The 13,145-nt window shown below is 37.5% G+C and overlaps 1 protein-coding gene across 3 annotated transcripts in view; it reads left to right on the top strand.

Moving 5' to 3' along the window:
• The window catches only part of NCOA7 (nuclear receptor coactivator 7), a 144,989-nt gene that overhangs the window by 90,108 nt on the left and 41,736 nt on the right, over positions 1-13,145 (top strand). For 2 of the 3 annotated variants that reach the window (XM_068551101.1, XM_068551100.1), the window contains exons 6-10: positions 956-1,069; positions 1,626-1,751; positions 3,221-3,405; positions 7,508-8,553; positions 9,812-9,980. In XM_068551101.1, coding sequence (XP_068407202.1) covers positions 956-1,069; positions 1,626-1,751; positions 3,221-3,405; positions 7,508-8,553; positions 9,812-9,980 — 1,640 coding nt within the window. The remainder of the gene's footprint in view (positions 1-955; positions 1,070-1,625; positions 1,752-3,220; positions 3,406-7,507; positions 8,554-9,811; positions 9,981-13,145) is intronic. The other variant, XM_068551102.1, reaches the window with a different exon arrangement.

The raw sequence follows: 13,145 nt of genomic DNA, 5'->3' as shown, positions 1-13,145 counted from the left end.
TTTCAGTATAATCAGTCCTCATCTTATTTCTCCTTGATGATGATTTTCCCACCTTTATCTTAATGTGTCTTTTGTTGTTGCCTCATTTTTTCTGGATTGAAGAGAGATTTAAAATAACTAAAGTTAAAATAGAGAGATGACTGGAAGGTTGGAGAAGAGTGAATAACAGTGTTGAACAGCTGTTACATGATTTGCTCTGAATTATGTTTTATAACATTAGAGGTCATTTTAAGACCGTTTTTGATATAATGCCAGAATGTAGCCATGTCCCGTGAAAAGAGTGTTGAATAACAGGATCACAATAACATTTCGGGAACCAGAATATTTTACAGAAGGAAGCTATTTAGTACAATTTAGGGGATTTTATTTTACTTTTTTTTAGATAACCTAAACAGTGATGGAAGAGAAAGTTTTGATTATTGATACTATCTTGTACATTGATACTATCTTGTACAGTTTATCATATAAGGACCTTACTGCGTTAGCACTCAGGGCCTGCTTAGAGTTAGGAAGCCTAGATATGTCCCCTTTCTTCCTGACACAGGAATTATGTTTAGAAGCATGCTATGCGACTTTCTCCTCTATTCCCTTGTACTATTAGTACTCTGCCCTGGAAGGCTCTTCCCTCCCTATCCAAATCCTATGTATTGTCCAAGGCTTCACTTGGACCCACCTGCTTCATATGGCCTTTGCAGAATACTCCCCCACTTTCCTCTCCCCTCTGTGAGCTCCTGCAGTGTGTTCAATACCCTTTGCACTGCACACATTCATATTGCTGGGTATAGTTTCATGGATTAGTCTGGAAGACCCCAAGTAGCTCATGAGTTCTGTGACAGCCAACTGGGTCTTAGTCACACACCCAGCATGATACTGTACAGAGAGTAATTGCTCTAAACACTGCCTTGTGGTTTGCCCGATTCCTGGGACTCACCTAGCTTGTCTTTCCCATTCTCAGGTTCTTTTTGTGCCAGATGCCAACTTTCCTTCCAGTACCTTAAGGTTATCTTCATCCAGTCCTGGTGCTACCGTCTCTCCTTCATCATCAGATGCAGAATATGATAAACTGCCTGTATGTATTTCATTCATGCACTGAAGTTCATATTTCTCAACAATGGTTTTGAGTTATTGCAGAATTCTACATGTTATTTTTCACAAGAGTTCATCTGAAACTCTCCTCCCTCGACAAGGCGGTGGGGTTAAGTAATTTGTCATTAGCTGAGAGAAGAAACCTGTTCACATTTAAGGTCTCAAAGGCAGAAATGCATGTCTTATTTATGTAGAAGTATGAAGTTAAACTCTCAATGAGACCAATAATTTATTTGTACTACTTTACTCCTTTTTCTAAAGAATTTGAACCATGAGTCCAATATAAATTCTTTCATTTAAGGTATTTTCTAAAGGCACTTGATGAGGCATTTTTATGGGTTCATACATACGTGCTTTTTAAAAATCTTAGTTTGATTTGGGTGATATTTTTGAAGGTTGAAAGACATATGCCTTTTTTTATGTTCAAGTTAAATAGGAACAGGTTACTTACAGGGACCGTAGATGGCTTTATTCAAATAAATGAATAATCTTTTGAAAAAGTGCTTCTATTTGATTTTGGAAGTTTTTGCTTTCTTAAGGATGCTGACTTAGCAAGAAAGGCCTTAAAACCCATTGAGAGAGTCTTATCATCCACTTCTGAAGAGGACGAGCCAGGCGTGGTAAAATTTTTAAAAATGAACTGTCGCTACTTCACCGATGGAAAGGTATATGGCTATGCAACTTGTTTCCTTTTCTTGGAGTCTATGGAAAACTAAACTAGTTCCAAATTACTGAAGGCAGGCTACTTTAAAATATCTTACCCAAAGTTTCAGCTTTAACATTTCACAACTGTCCATTAGTTTTCCCCTCTTGGATGCCTGGCATTTTACTTACTGAGGGAATAATAATCATCACGTTGAAATGTGATTCTTTGTGACCTTGGATTTATTACTTATATTTCAGTTCTTAGCCCATAAATTGTTAGAGAGACAGTATAGAATGTGTTTAAGAGCAAATGCTGGAGTCGGGCTCACTGAACTTAAATTCCAACTCTGCCACCACTAGCTCTGAGACGATGGGCAAAGTATTTGAATTTCTTAAGCTTCCATTTTTCCTCATCTATAAAGTAGGAACAATAATAAAATTTAACTAATAGGGTATTAAAAGAAGAGCTTAGCACCTAACCTGGAAGATGGTTAAGTTGTCAACCAATTTGCCGCTAGAAATTCTGGTATGAAAAATGTCTGTTATATCGTGGTTTCAGTTTTTTGGTTGTTGGTGTTTTGTATAAAGAACAAATCTGACATTTTGTGAGCCTCTGAAGAAGGGGTAGTATTGATATAAAGCGAATTCCTGTGCTCATAGTAGAGACTTCATGCCAGGTTCAAATGGTAGGAAAATACATTATTGATATGCACTTGAAACTTTTGCAACCAAGACTAAGTAATGCTGAAAGGCAAAACTTTTTGCCAAGGTGATCACTAAACTCATTAAGAGTATCAAAATAAATAACTTACCTAAAGGGAGTCATTTATGTCCTGCTGTCCCTGGTAGATAACATCCCTGTGGCCAACAGGGTCTACCATGTAAACTGACCAAGTTTCAGACTTTAAGTACCCACCAAGCTACTGTTCTTTGCTTTCGGTTTCCATAGTTTGGATATATTCACTTTTGTCTGCAAAAATTTCCTACTCCTATTTGTGTCAAATTTTGCTGAATGTGGGCTTTCTAAGCATCTTAGAGCAAAATATTAGAAGTACAGCCGCTCCCCTAGCACACTACCAGGCACTTGCTGGACAGGTAGTGAATATGTGCTGAGTGGATTGTAGAGTACCCAGCTCTCAATTGGGAAGGTACCTGGGCCAGCCCTTCTCATTTTACAGACAGGGAGTTGGCGAATCTGAGACATACATGTGAGACCCAAGATCCTACCACAATTGTACTATTGCGGCAGCCATGCTAGAACCAGGCTCAGCTGATTGCCACAGCGAGGCAAGCCTGTTTCTCTGCTCAGCATGCCGCACCCAACGTTGTATTTCGTCAGCCTGTTTTTTCCAGCCCTCGTAGAGGGGATGCAATTGCCCTGTCGGATACCGTGGTTCAGAAGGTCAATGGAATGGCAACATAAGTTCATGAAAGCTGCTATGGTGGTTGCATCTTGCCTGTAGCGACTCTGTACTGTCTTTTTCTACAGGGTGTGGTCGGAGGTGTCATGATCGTTACTCCTAACAATATCATGTTTGACCCTCATAAGTCCGATCCCCTGGTCATTGAAAATGGGTGTGAGGAGTACGGCCTCATTTGCCCCATGGAAGAGGTTGTTTCCATCGCGCTCTACAATGACATCTCCCACATGAAGATCAAAGATGCCTTGCCATCGTAAGAGATCTTTCTTTGTTTACCAGAAAAAGGGGTACTGGGAGAATTAAATGCAATTAAAAAGTGAGGGCATTGGCAGGAGTGAGAGATTGTGTAGAGGTGAATTTGAAGGTAGAATATTTGTGCACTAAATTTTAAAAAATAGAAAAAGGAGAGGAAATGGAAATGATAAGGTCAATAAGGAAGAGTGAAACATTCAAATCAAAAAATCACGTAAAAATGGTATTTCTTTGGCTTATTGTTCTGAAGAGCAATGCATGTTCTTAATTTATGAAAGAATAAATGAAGTTTCTCTGAAAATATTTGTCTGAATATCGATAAGAGAATAGTATTTTCTCTTTGGTTTAGTTGGTAAGCAGAGTTACGTTCTTCCTCATTCAAATTCTAGGATAGGCAGTCTTCCCAGCTCGTGTATTTCCTTAATCCCGTGTGGAGAGAGATTTGCGTGGACGTGCAGAGGCACTGCCCCTGTAGCCAGAATACCTTAAGTGGTGTGCAAAGGCTGTCATAGTAGTTTGTTTTGTCTCTGAAATGTAGATGAATATTACTTTAGTCCTGATTACTTTTGCCTTCTAAAACTGAGTTTTTTGATTTAAAGAAGCTCCCCATGAAGAAAGAGTTTAAGAAAACTCAGAGAATCGATTCACTTGTAGGGATAATCTGACTCTTTCTGTCATTTTGTCAGTGTGCCTATTTCTGTATACTATATATGTGCTAGCAGTAAAACTCTTTAGAAACTCTCAGTGATAGCAAGGTAAAGGCAAAGCAGTGGGTCCAACAGGACAAAGGGAAGCTAGCCCCTTGGACTCAGGAAAAGAAAGGAAGGTAACTAGGGAACTAACCCAGACACCATCCCTAGGGGTTTATGCCAGCAGGTTCCCCTGGACTTCTACAGTCCTTAGCATCTGATCCACTAGACCCTTACATTCCCAGCCACTGAAGGAACCACTGGAGCATGGTCACTGGGTAGTTTCCAAGTTCTGGCAGAAGTGCTTAGAGGTTTAGGAGGCAGTGTAGCAGGCCAGGCAGTCCTGCATGATGATGCCTGGGTTTCCCTGGCTCTGCCACTTACGGCTCCTCGACCTTCACGAGTGACTGAATCTTGAGCCTCGGTTTTCTCATCTGTAAAATGGAATTAATAGTATTCTTCAGCTTGCAGAGCTGTTACAAGATCTAAAAGCATTGATATAGCAAAACTCTTAGAAAATAACCTGGTACCTAATAAGTATAGGCTGTTTATTTGAACCTTCAGTTCATATCTGAAACTCTAATCATTGTTCTGTGGGAATCTTTTATTCACGCAGATTGAGGCTTCTAATGCATCTTAGTGCACGTCTCTTGTGTGGCAAGGATATGAAGATAAGTGGGTCACGGCCCCTGTCCTGCAGTTTACTGGGTGTGACAGGTGGAGAGAAGTGGTAATTGAACAGCACTGTAGATATAGACGTGCACACGGCATTCCATGAGAACCACATGAAGGAGTGTCCAGCGACCTTGGAATCTTAGATGAGAAGGAGGAGAGGGAGTGAAAGAGTTACTTTTGGGAAGACAGTGTGAACATGGGGTGACAAGAGGAAAGAAGATAAGAGTAGGTAAAGATACAGTTAAGTTTGGAAGTGGATGGACAGGCAGATAGGGGCATTTCTTGCCCAATGATGGCTTCTAGTGGAGTAATACTGTTACACATCTTCAGCTTAGGATGTTAAGTATTCTTTTAATAATAGGGAAGGTACATTCTTACAGAAAGATTTCTCTTAATGTGAGATTGTGTTTCATGATCCGGGCCTAATGCTGTAGATGGGGGGAGAGAGAGGAGTTGAGAATTGGCTCCTAATGTGTTGAAATTATTTCAGAATTGTACAGTGATTGCTACTGTGGATGCAGGTATATAAAGACTTCTTAGGCTAATGAACAGAATGTGCACCAATGAGCAAAATAGAATGTAGTAGTGGAATCAGTGTGAAATGAACTTGGTATTGACCTCAGAATTCCATCAATTGTTTAAAGTAGTTTAAATTTCATTATTTAAAGTTGTATGGTAAAACAAGAAGTGCAAATTATCTAGCTGCCACGTGCAAATAGTTTTTAAAAGAGTGTGTGTGTGTGTGTGTGTGTGTGTATGTGCGTGTGTAAAATCTCTCCATCCTCACCTTCAGGCTTTATATATTTTGTGTAAGACATTTTGTAACTCCAGCTGCCATGGAGACTAGGAACAGAACCACCAAAAGGTTTATTGGTCATCATTAGGTCTCTGGCTGAGTCTAGAAAACATTAGTTAACAGCAGAGCCAGTTGACACCACTATGTACTTTGCCCCAGCAGAGCTTGGCAGTTGTGATGCAGAAAAAGAGATGGCTGAATTAATCCCGGCTTGGATTAGGTAGAACAAGAAGGGAGGGATAGACAAGAAGGTAATATAGGAGGCTGATTAGAGTGCAGTCGAATGCATTCTTTGTGGGGGTCAAGGTAGCTCGAGAAGGAAGAGATGAGGAAGGGGCCTAGGTGTTCATGGAAGATGGTTTTGCTTACTAATTTGCTAGTTAAGTATGTGAAAAGCTGGGCTTCTTTGTTACAGGACTTACTTTGGCCTTTAATGTGCCAAATGAAATTTTGGGTCTGAAAATGGAAATTATACTACATTACACTAACTTATTTGACTCTAGGATTGAAGCATCTTTAACATCCCCTGAGATGCTCATGTTGAGCTGAACACTTTTGTACGTGCAGGTTCCTGCAGAGCAGAGATACTGTCACAATTGTCTTTTAGCATATGGCGTTTAGGGGCTCGATGAATGATTATTGAATTGTAACGAATTATGAATTAGAGGCTTTTTAAAGCATTTGTCAGAGCCTAACAATTACATAGGCTTTTATTTTGTATTGGAAAAAGCATGGATGTTCCATGCAAGTGATTTATTCAGTAACTTTGGGGAGACAGTTCAAGTTCAGTAACATGAACTTCCTGGCACTGAGTTGAGTATTGTCATAAGTATTTCAAAGCCAGAATAATAAAGTATTACCTGAATACTATCTAGCCTTTTTAGAAAATGTATTTCTGAAATCCAAAAATGTTATTTTTAAATAGGGTTTTTATACCTCTGTGTTTTATTTAACCCAGTATCGACACTAAGGTAAGCAGAAATACAGATTTAAAAAAGTGTTTCTTGACAATTTATTTTACACTTTGGAGAGCATGTTTAATCAATATTTTCTGTGTAAATCAAATCTGGGTAGTAAAGCATCTGTTATTAAGGAAAAACAGTTAACTGTGTCCCAGTTCAAAATTTTATAGAAAAGTAAATTGAATGAGCTCTTACTTATAATAATTAGTATAACTTTCTTAACTCTTTTATTACAATATCAATTTTACTTTATGGCAATGAGTAACTGATAAAACCTCAAATCTGGGTAGTAAAGCATCTGTTATTAAGGAAAAACAATTGACTGTGTCCCAGGTAACTGTAAAATTTTAAACTGTAAAATGGAGCAGGTGCTATATATCCACAATAATAGTGGAAATAATCCTCTTGCATCTCCTTCAGGAGTAGAAGGATGTCTTTTATTGGAAGCATCGGATCTTCCAAAATTATGGTTCAGTGTCAGTCATTTTATAGAGCAGTTAAATGAGTAGCTACTCAGTCAATGAGCCATTCAGAATTAATGTAGTTGGTTTATGTACTATTTTATAAAAAAGGAAAAGCCTTGAATATCTAAGGAATTTTAGTCATAGTACTGAAACAGTCCCTCTCCTTTGTCCTTCATGAAAATCGGAAACATTATTTCATCATTAAAAATCTGGTGGGTGACATATCCATGTTCATAAATGACCTCAAATACCATTCATTTGCTTCTAATAGGATATGCGAGCAACTGTCATGGTTCTTTATTTTGCCACTTTTTATAGTTGATTTTATTTTTCATTTTGAAGTCAATTTCTGGATTTCATTTCCTTATTTTAAAGTCCTTTAAACATAAATTTAAGTTGTAATATATTTATGTTTTGGTTTTTGGTTGGGTTTTGTTTTGGTTTTTGCCTTTCATCCATTTCGTTTTTGTTTTTGTTTTTAACATTCCATGTGCACCCACCATTTTTCCCCCCACAGTGACCTACCTCAGGATCTTTGTCCTCTGTACAGGCCTGGAGAATGGGAAGACCTGGCTTCAGAAAAGGATATCAACCCATTCAGTAAGTTCAAATCTCTCAACAAAGAAAAACGGCAGCAGAATGGAGAGAGAACCATCACTTCAGATTCCAAAACAACAAGACCTTTGGAGAAGTCAACAGAATACACAGAAAAGAAGCCCTCAGACAGCTCTGTGTCAGACAAGTTAAAGAAACTGGAATTCTCTGCAGAGGCAATCAAACGGTCTACTGCAGTAGCTAAAGTTAGCAAGGAACTTTCTGACACTCAGGCTGCGTTTGAATCTATAGCCAAAGAAAATTCTCTCTTAGGAGAAGAAGACGACTTCGTTGACTTGGAAGAAGTTTCTTCTCAAAATGATAGTGGAATGGACAAAAGAGACACCTCAAAGGAGTGCCTTTCTCTTGACCCAGCAGAGCTAAGGAAGACTAAATCACAAATAATCAGTTCTACTACGGAAATGCAGGTACAGTCAGCCCTGAACTTTTCAGGAACAGAGTGTGATGCTGAATTGAAGGGGACCCTAGATTTAGAAACCTGTGAGAAGCAAGATATAATGCCAGAGGTGGACAAGCAGTCTGGTTCCCCAGAAAGCCAGGTGGAAAACACATTGAACATCCATGAAGATCTAGATAAAGTTAAACTCATTGAATATTACCTTAATAAGAACAAAGAAGGGTCACAGTTACCTGATAACTTGCAGAAGGCAGAATTAAGTGATGGCAAAAGTATTGAGCCAGTGGGAATAGACATCACTCTTAGCAGTTCTCTTCCCCAGGCAGGTGATCCCCCAATTGAGGGCAGTGAACAGCCAGCTAAAACCTGGGTGAAAGAGAGAGCACCCCTTCCATTGCAACTAGGCTCTTCTACAGAAGAAAATATGAATAAAGTGTATCCAGACTCCTCTTTGGAATCTACTCTGGACAACAGCTGCCAAGGTGCACAAATGGATAATAAATCTGAAATTCAGTTATGGCTCTTAAAGAGAATTCAGGTACCCATTGAAGGTAAGCCATTTTTAATTTCTTTATATTCTGTTGTATAGGCATATCTTGTTTTATTGTGCTTCACAGATATTGCATTTCTTTTTCTTTTTTTCTTTTTTTTTTTTTTTACAAATTGAAGATTGTGGCAACCCTGTGTTAAGCAAGTCTATGGGCACCTTGTTTCCGACAGTATTTGCCCACTTCATGTCTCTGTGTCACATTTTGGTAATTCTTGCAATATTTCAGACTTCATTTCATTATCATGGTGATCTGTGATCAGTGATCTTTGATATTACTGCTATAGCTCACTGAAGGCTCAGATGATGGTTAGCATTTTTTAGCAATAAGGGATTCTTTAAGATGTACCTTTTTAGACATAATGCTATTGCACACTTAACAGACTACAGTATAGTATAAACATAACTTTTATATGCACTGGGAAACCAAAAAATTTGTGTTACTTACTAGATTGCGATATTCACTTTATTGTGATGGTCAGGAACCAAACCCACAAATATCTCCAAGGTATGCCTGTATAGCTGCCTTCCTAAAACTTGTACATGCAATAGCAAAAGTAGTATAATTATTTGAGAACAGTATTTTCTCAATAGGGTATATCTTTACATTAGAAGGTTTTGAACTGCATAGGTCCACTTATACACAGATTTTTTTCAATAAATACGAAATTCAGTACTACGCCATCCATGGTTGGTTAAATCCATGGAGGGCCGACTCTAAAGTTATACACAGATTTTTAACTGCACAGGTTTCAGCGCCTCTAAACCCTGTTTTGTTCAGGGCTCAACTGTAATTGGGAAAAATTAGCAATATATGCTATCTATTTTGAACATTAAACTATGATATAGAATTTTATTTCAAAAGTAGTTTGCTTTTTTACATCTTTCAGGTAACTTTCCTTTTTCACTTTGTATTTCTAAATCTAAAGGAGTTTTAAAAGGTTTTTGAAGATATTTCAGTTCTAAACTGAATTGCGTTATGGTGTGGTTGGGTCCTCAGTACCGTTCATTAATATGTATTCTTGTGGGTTGTCACAATTCTCCACCCTTTGCTGTTTTGTGTGTTGGTTTTTATCCTTATTCCTAAGTTTGTAGCGTCTCATGTGATGTAGACAAACCTGAAGCATCCAAAGCTTTTTCCTTTTGTGCTAAAGAAGATCTGAAAAATTTAATTAGTCCTAATATGACGATGTTGTATGATGTTTATGCCAACTATCACCAATATCGTCAATAATGAGGAAGTTTTTTTCATGTTGATTCAGATATACTTCCTTCAAAAGAAGAGAAAAGCAAGACTCCACCCATGTTTCTGTGCATTAAAGTGGGAAAACCAATGAGAAAGTCCTTTGCCACTCACACCGCAGCCATGGTCCAGCAGTATGGCAAACGAAGAAAGCAACCAGAGTACTGGTTTGCTGTTCCTCGGGAGAGGTGAGTGTGAGCTAGAATGGGAATTCTGTTGGTCAAGGAGATTCTAATTGCATCTTGATTTTTAATTTAATCTTGAAATAATTTTATTCTTGAATAATAGGTTTCTCTTAATTGTACATTTTAGAATTTCTAGAAGGATATTATTTCAGTAGCTTTCTGCTAAAGGGTGTTTTCAATATAGCAAATTTGAGATCATCATAGGTACTGTGTGCCGAACCACTTTCAAAACTTTCTACCCAGTTGAATTTTAAATGAAGGAAGATTGAGATATTCTAAAGTGCCAGTAATTGGAAGTGCTATTCTGTTGGGAATAAAGGAATATGATGGAGCAGATCCAAACCCCAAGTGCAATAGAGAGGCATGATTTTAATTTTAAAGTGCCTGTTATTCTGGGGGGACTAAAGATTACTTTCACCTTATGGAGAAAAGTATCTGTGACTCAACAGCATGAGAAGTGTAACATGAGATCACCTGGGTGCGCTCGAGGGGCTGTATACCTCTAAAGAGATTTGTATTTTTAAATTGCCAAAGAAGAAAATTTATTGGTGATGTGACAGTCTAGCATAGCAGGGATAGTGACATGGACATTCTTCAGCCGTACGTCACTGAAGACATCTTTATAATAGAAATATTTAGGAAATATTTTTAGAAAAAATTGTTTTTCTTTTGTATGTAATAGAATAAAAATTTCTTTACAAAGGCCTTGCGATTAGTTTTCAAAATTGTTAAATCCACACATTTTTCCTTCTCCTAACTAGTCATCAAGGCATACTTTTTGGCTAACATACCTACCAAGAACAAATACTCGCTGAGCGTCCATAAGCATGAATTTTTATTTTTTTTTAAAATGAACTTTCCCCCTGATATCTCAGTAGTGAAGAGGTCATTTCATTTATTTATTTGGCTGCACTTTGTGGCTTGTGGGATCTTAGTTCCTCAACCAGGGATTGAACCCGGGCCCACAGCAGTGAAAGCACCAAGTCTTAACCACTGGACCGCCAGGGAACTCCCAAGCGTGAATTTTTAATAAAGCAAAATTAAATTTCAAGCACGAGCACACCTTCTGGCTGATTAGTACCCAGAATGATAATTCTCATCGAGTTGCCTGATTTTAATAAATCATAGTTTAATGTGAAGATAATTAATAGGATTTTAATGAACAAATTTGTTAATATTTTTTCTGTCTTAGACACAGACCCATGTTTACATAGATGTTAAACATAATCTGTTTCCTATTTACAAAATACACTCCTGTCCTGTGCTTGCAGCCCCAATGCTATCTCCACGAAACTTTAAACTAGGGACACTGAGGAGATACAAAGAAAATGTGTGTCTTTCACATTTCTTCTGTTGAAATATTTTTAAATAATAAATTTCTGAAACCCTGTTAAAATCAGAGTTCTAGAATCAGATCTCATAGATGGTCAAACTGATTTTAAAGGTGGGGAAAACAAAGCACTGAAACTTTCAGCCACATTTAGGTTATGTGGATTCCTCATCCGTCAGGAAAACTACCTATCATATGTTTTTTTCTCTGGAGAAATGTACTGTTTATAATATAAGGACATTAGGATTTTTCAATTTTATTATCTTTAATGAGACTTCTGCATACCAAGGAATCTTCTAGAGTAAATTTTTTGCAATCTCACACATGTAGTTATTTTACTGTCATTCTTTAACCCAGAATAAGTCTGTAATGCTGAAATAGTACTTCTCTTTGACCTCATACAGAGGTGGTTTTTGTGAGCTTTTTAAAGTAGGTCACTTGTTGAATTCTATTACATTGTGTTTTATAGTGTCCATGATTTATTTGTCTTTGGCTAACAAATAACCTGACATTCTTAGTTTTCTTTCTTAAGCTATTCATTAATTAACCAAAGATTTTTCTGGGAGACATTATCTCACTATGTTAATGATTTTTTGTGTAGATGTTAGGAATTTTTTTTCAGTTGTTCCTTTATGTATTTCCATCTCTACCTACCCTTAAGTAAAGCTACATTTTAGTTTAAGATAGGGAAAGATGAAGAAATTCTATAGTTTGCTCCCACCCAGAACTCCAAGTGCACAAGAAATAAAAGTTCATTTTTATTTCCAATTTATGAAATTCTTCAGGACTTTAAGCTCAACAAAGTCCTTAAGGAGCTAGGAAGTGGCGTGCAGTGCTTTTCTCACTCTGATGATAATTTCTGGATTCCCTTGCTACATCAAACTGAGCATTTCTTCTTGCCTTTCTATTTAATGGGTCTTCATATCATTGGAGTTTCAGCAGCAGAGTGAAGTTGCCCTAGCAGTGGCTTTCTTTCTAGGTCATAAGATGCTCTCATAGACCTTCTGTGTGACAGTGTACTCTCATGGGCAGGTCTCTTTGGCTCATGCAATGTACTGCAGCTCCTTAATGTTTTCCTGTTGACTTAAGTTCACAAACATGTTTCACTATTCCTCTCTATTGTTCCTAATCAACAGCAGATTAGATGATACAGAAGAACGGATCAGTGATCTGGAAGACATAATATAGTGGAAATTACCCAATAAGAACAGCAAAAAGAAAAAACTTTAAATGCAGGTAGTTTAAGGGACTTCTGGGACAACATCAAATGCACTAACATTTGCATAATAGGGGTCCCAGAAAAAGAAGGGAGAAAGGGGCAGAAAACTTATCTGAAGAAATAATGGCTGAAAACTTTCCTAACCTGGGGAAAGAAACAGACATCCAAGTCCAGGAATCACAGAGAGTCCCGAACAAGATGAACCCAAAGAGATACATACCAAGATATAATTAACAAGGCAGAAGTTAAAGAGAATTTTGAAGGCAGCAAGAGAAAAACAGCTAGTCACATACAAGGGAAGCCCCATAAGATATTAGCTGATTTTTCAACAGAAACTTTGCAGGCCAGGGTGTGTGGCAGGATATATTTAAAATGTAGAAAGGAATTACACTTAAAATCAAGAATACTCTACCTGGCAAGTTTATCATTCAGAATTAAAGGAGAGATACAGAGCAAACAAGCAAAAACTAAAGGAGCTCATCACTACTGAACTAACAGGTCTTACAAGAAGTGTTAAAAGGTCTTCTTTAAACAGAAAAGATAAGACCATAACTAGAAATAAAAATATATATGAAAAAAATATCTTACTGATAAAAGCAAATATATAGTAAAGGCAGTG

Source organism: Eschrichtius robustus, chromosome 9, assembly GCF_028021215.1.
Source record: "Eschrichtius robustus isolate mEscRob2 chromosome 9, mEscRob2.pri, whole genome shotgun sequence".
Classification (NCBI taxonomy): domain Eukaryota; kingdom Metazoa; phylum Chordata; class Mammalia; order Artiodactyla; family Eschrichtiidae; genus Eschrichtius; species Eschrichtius robustus.
This window is presented reverse-complemented; position numbering and strand designations above follow the sequence as displayed.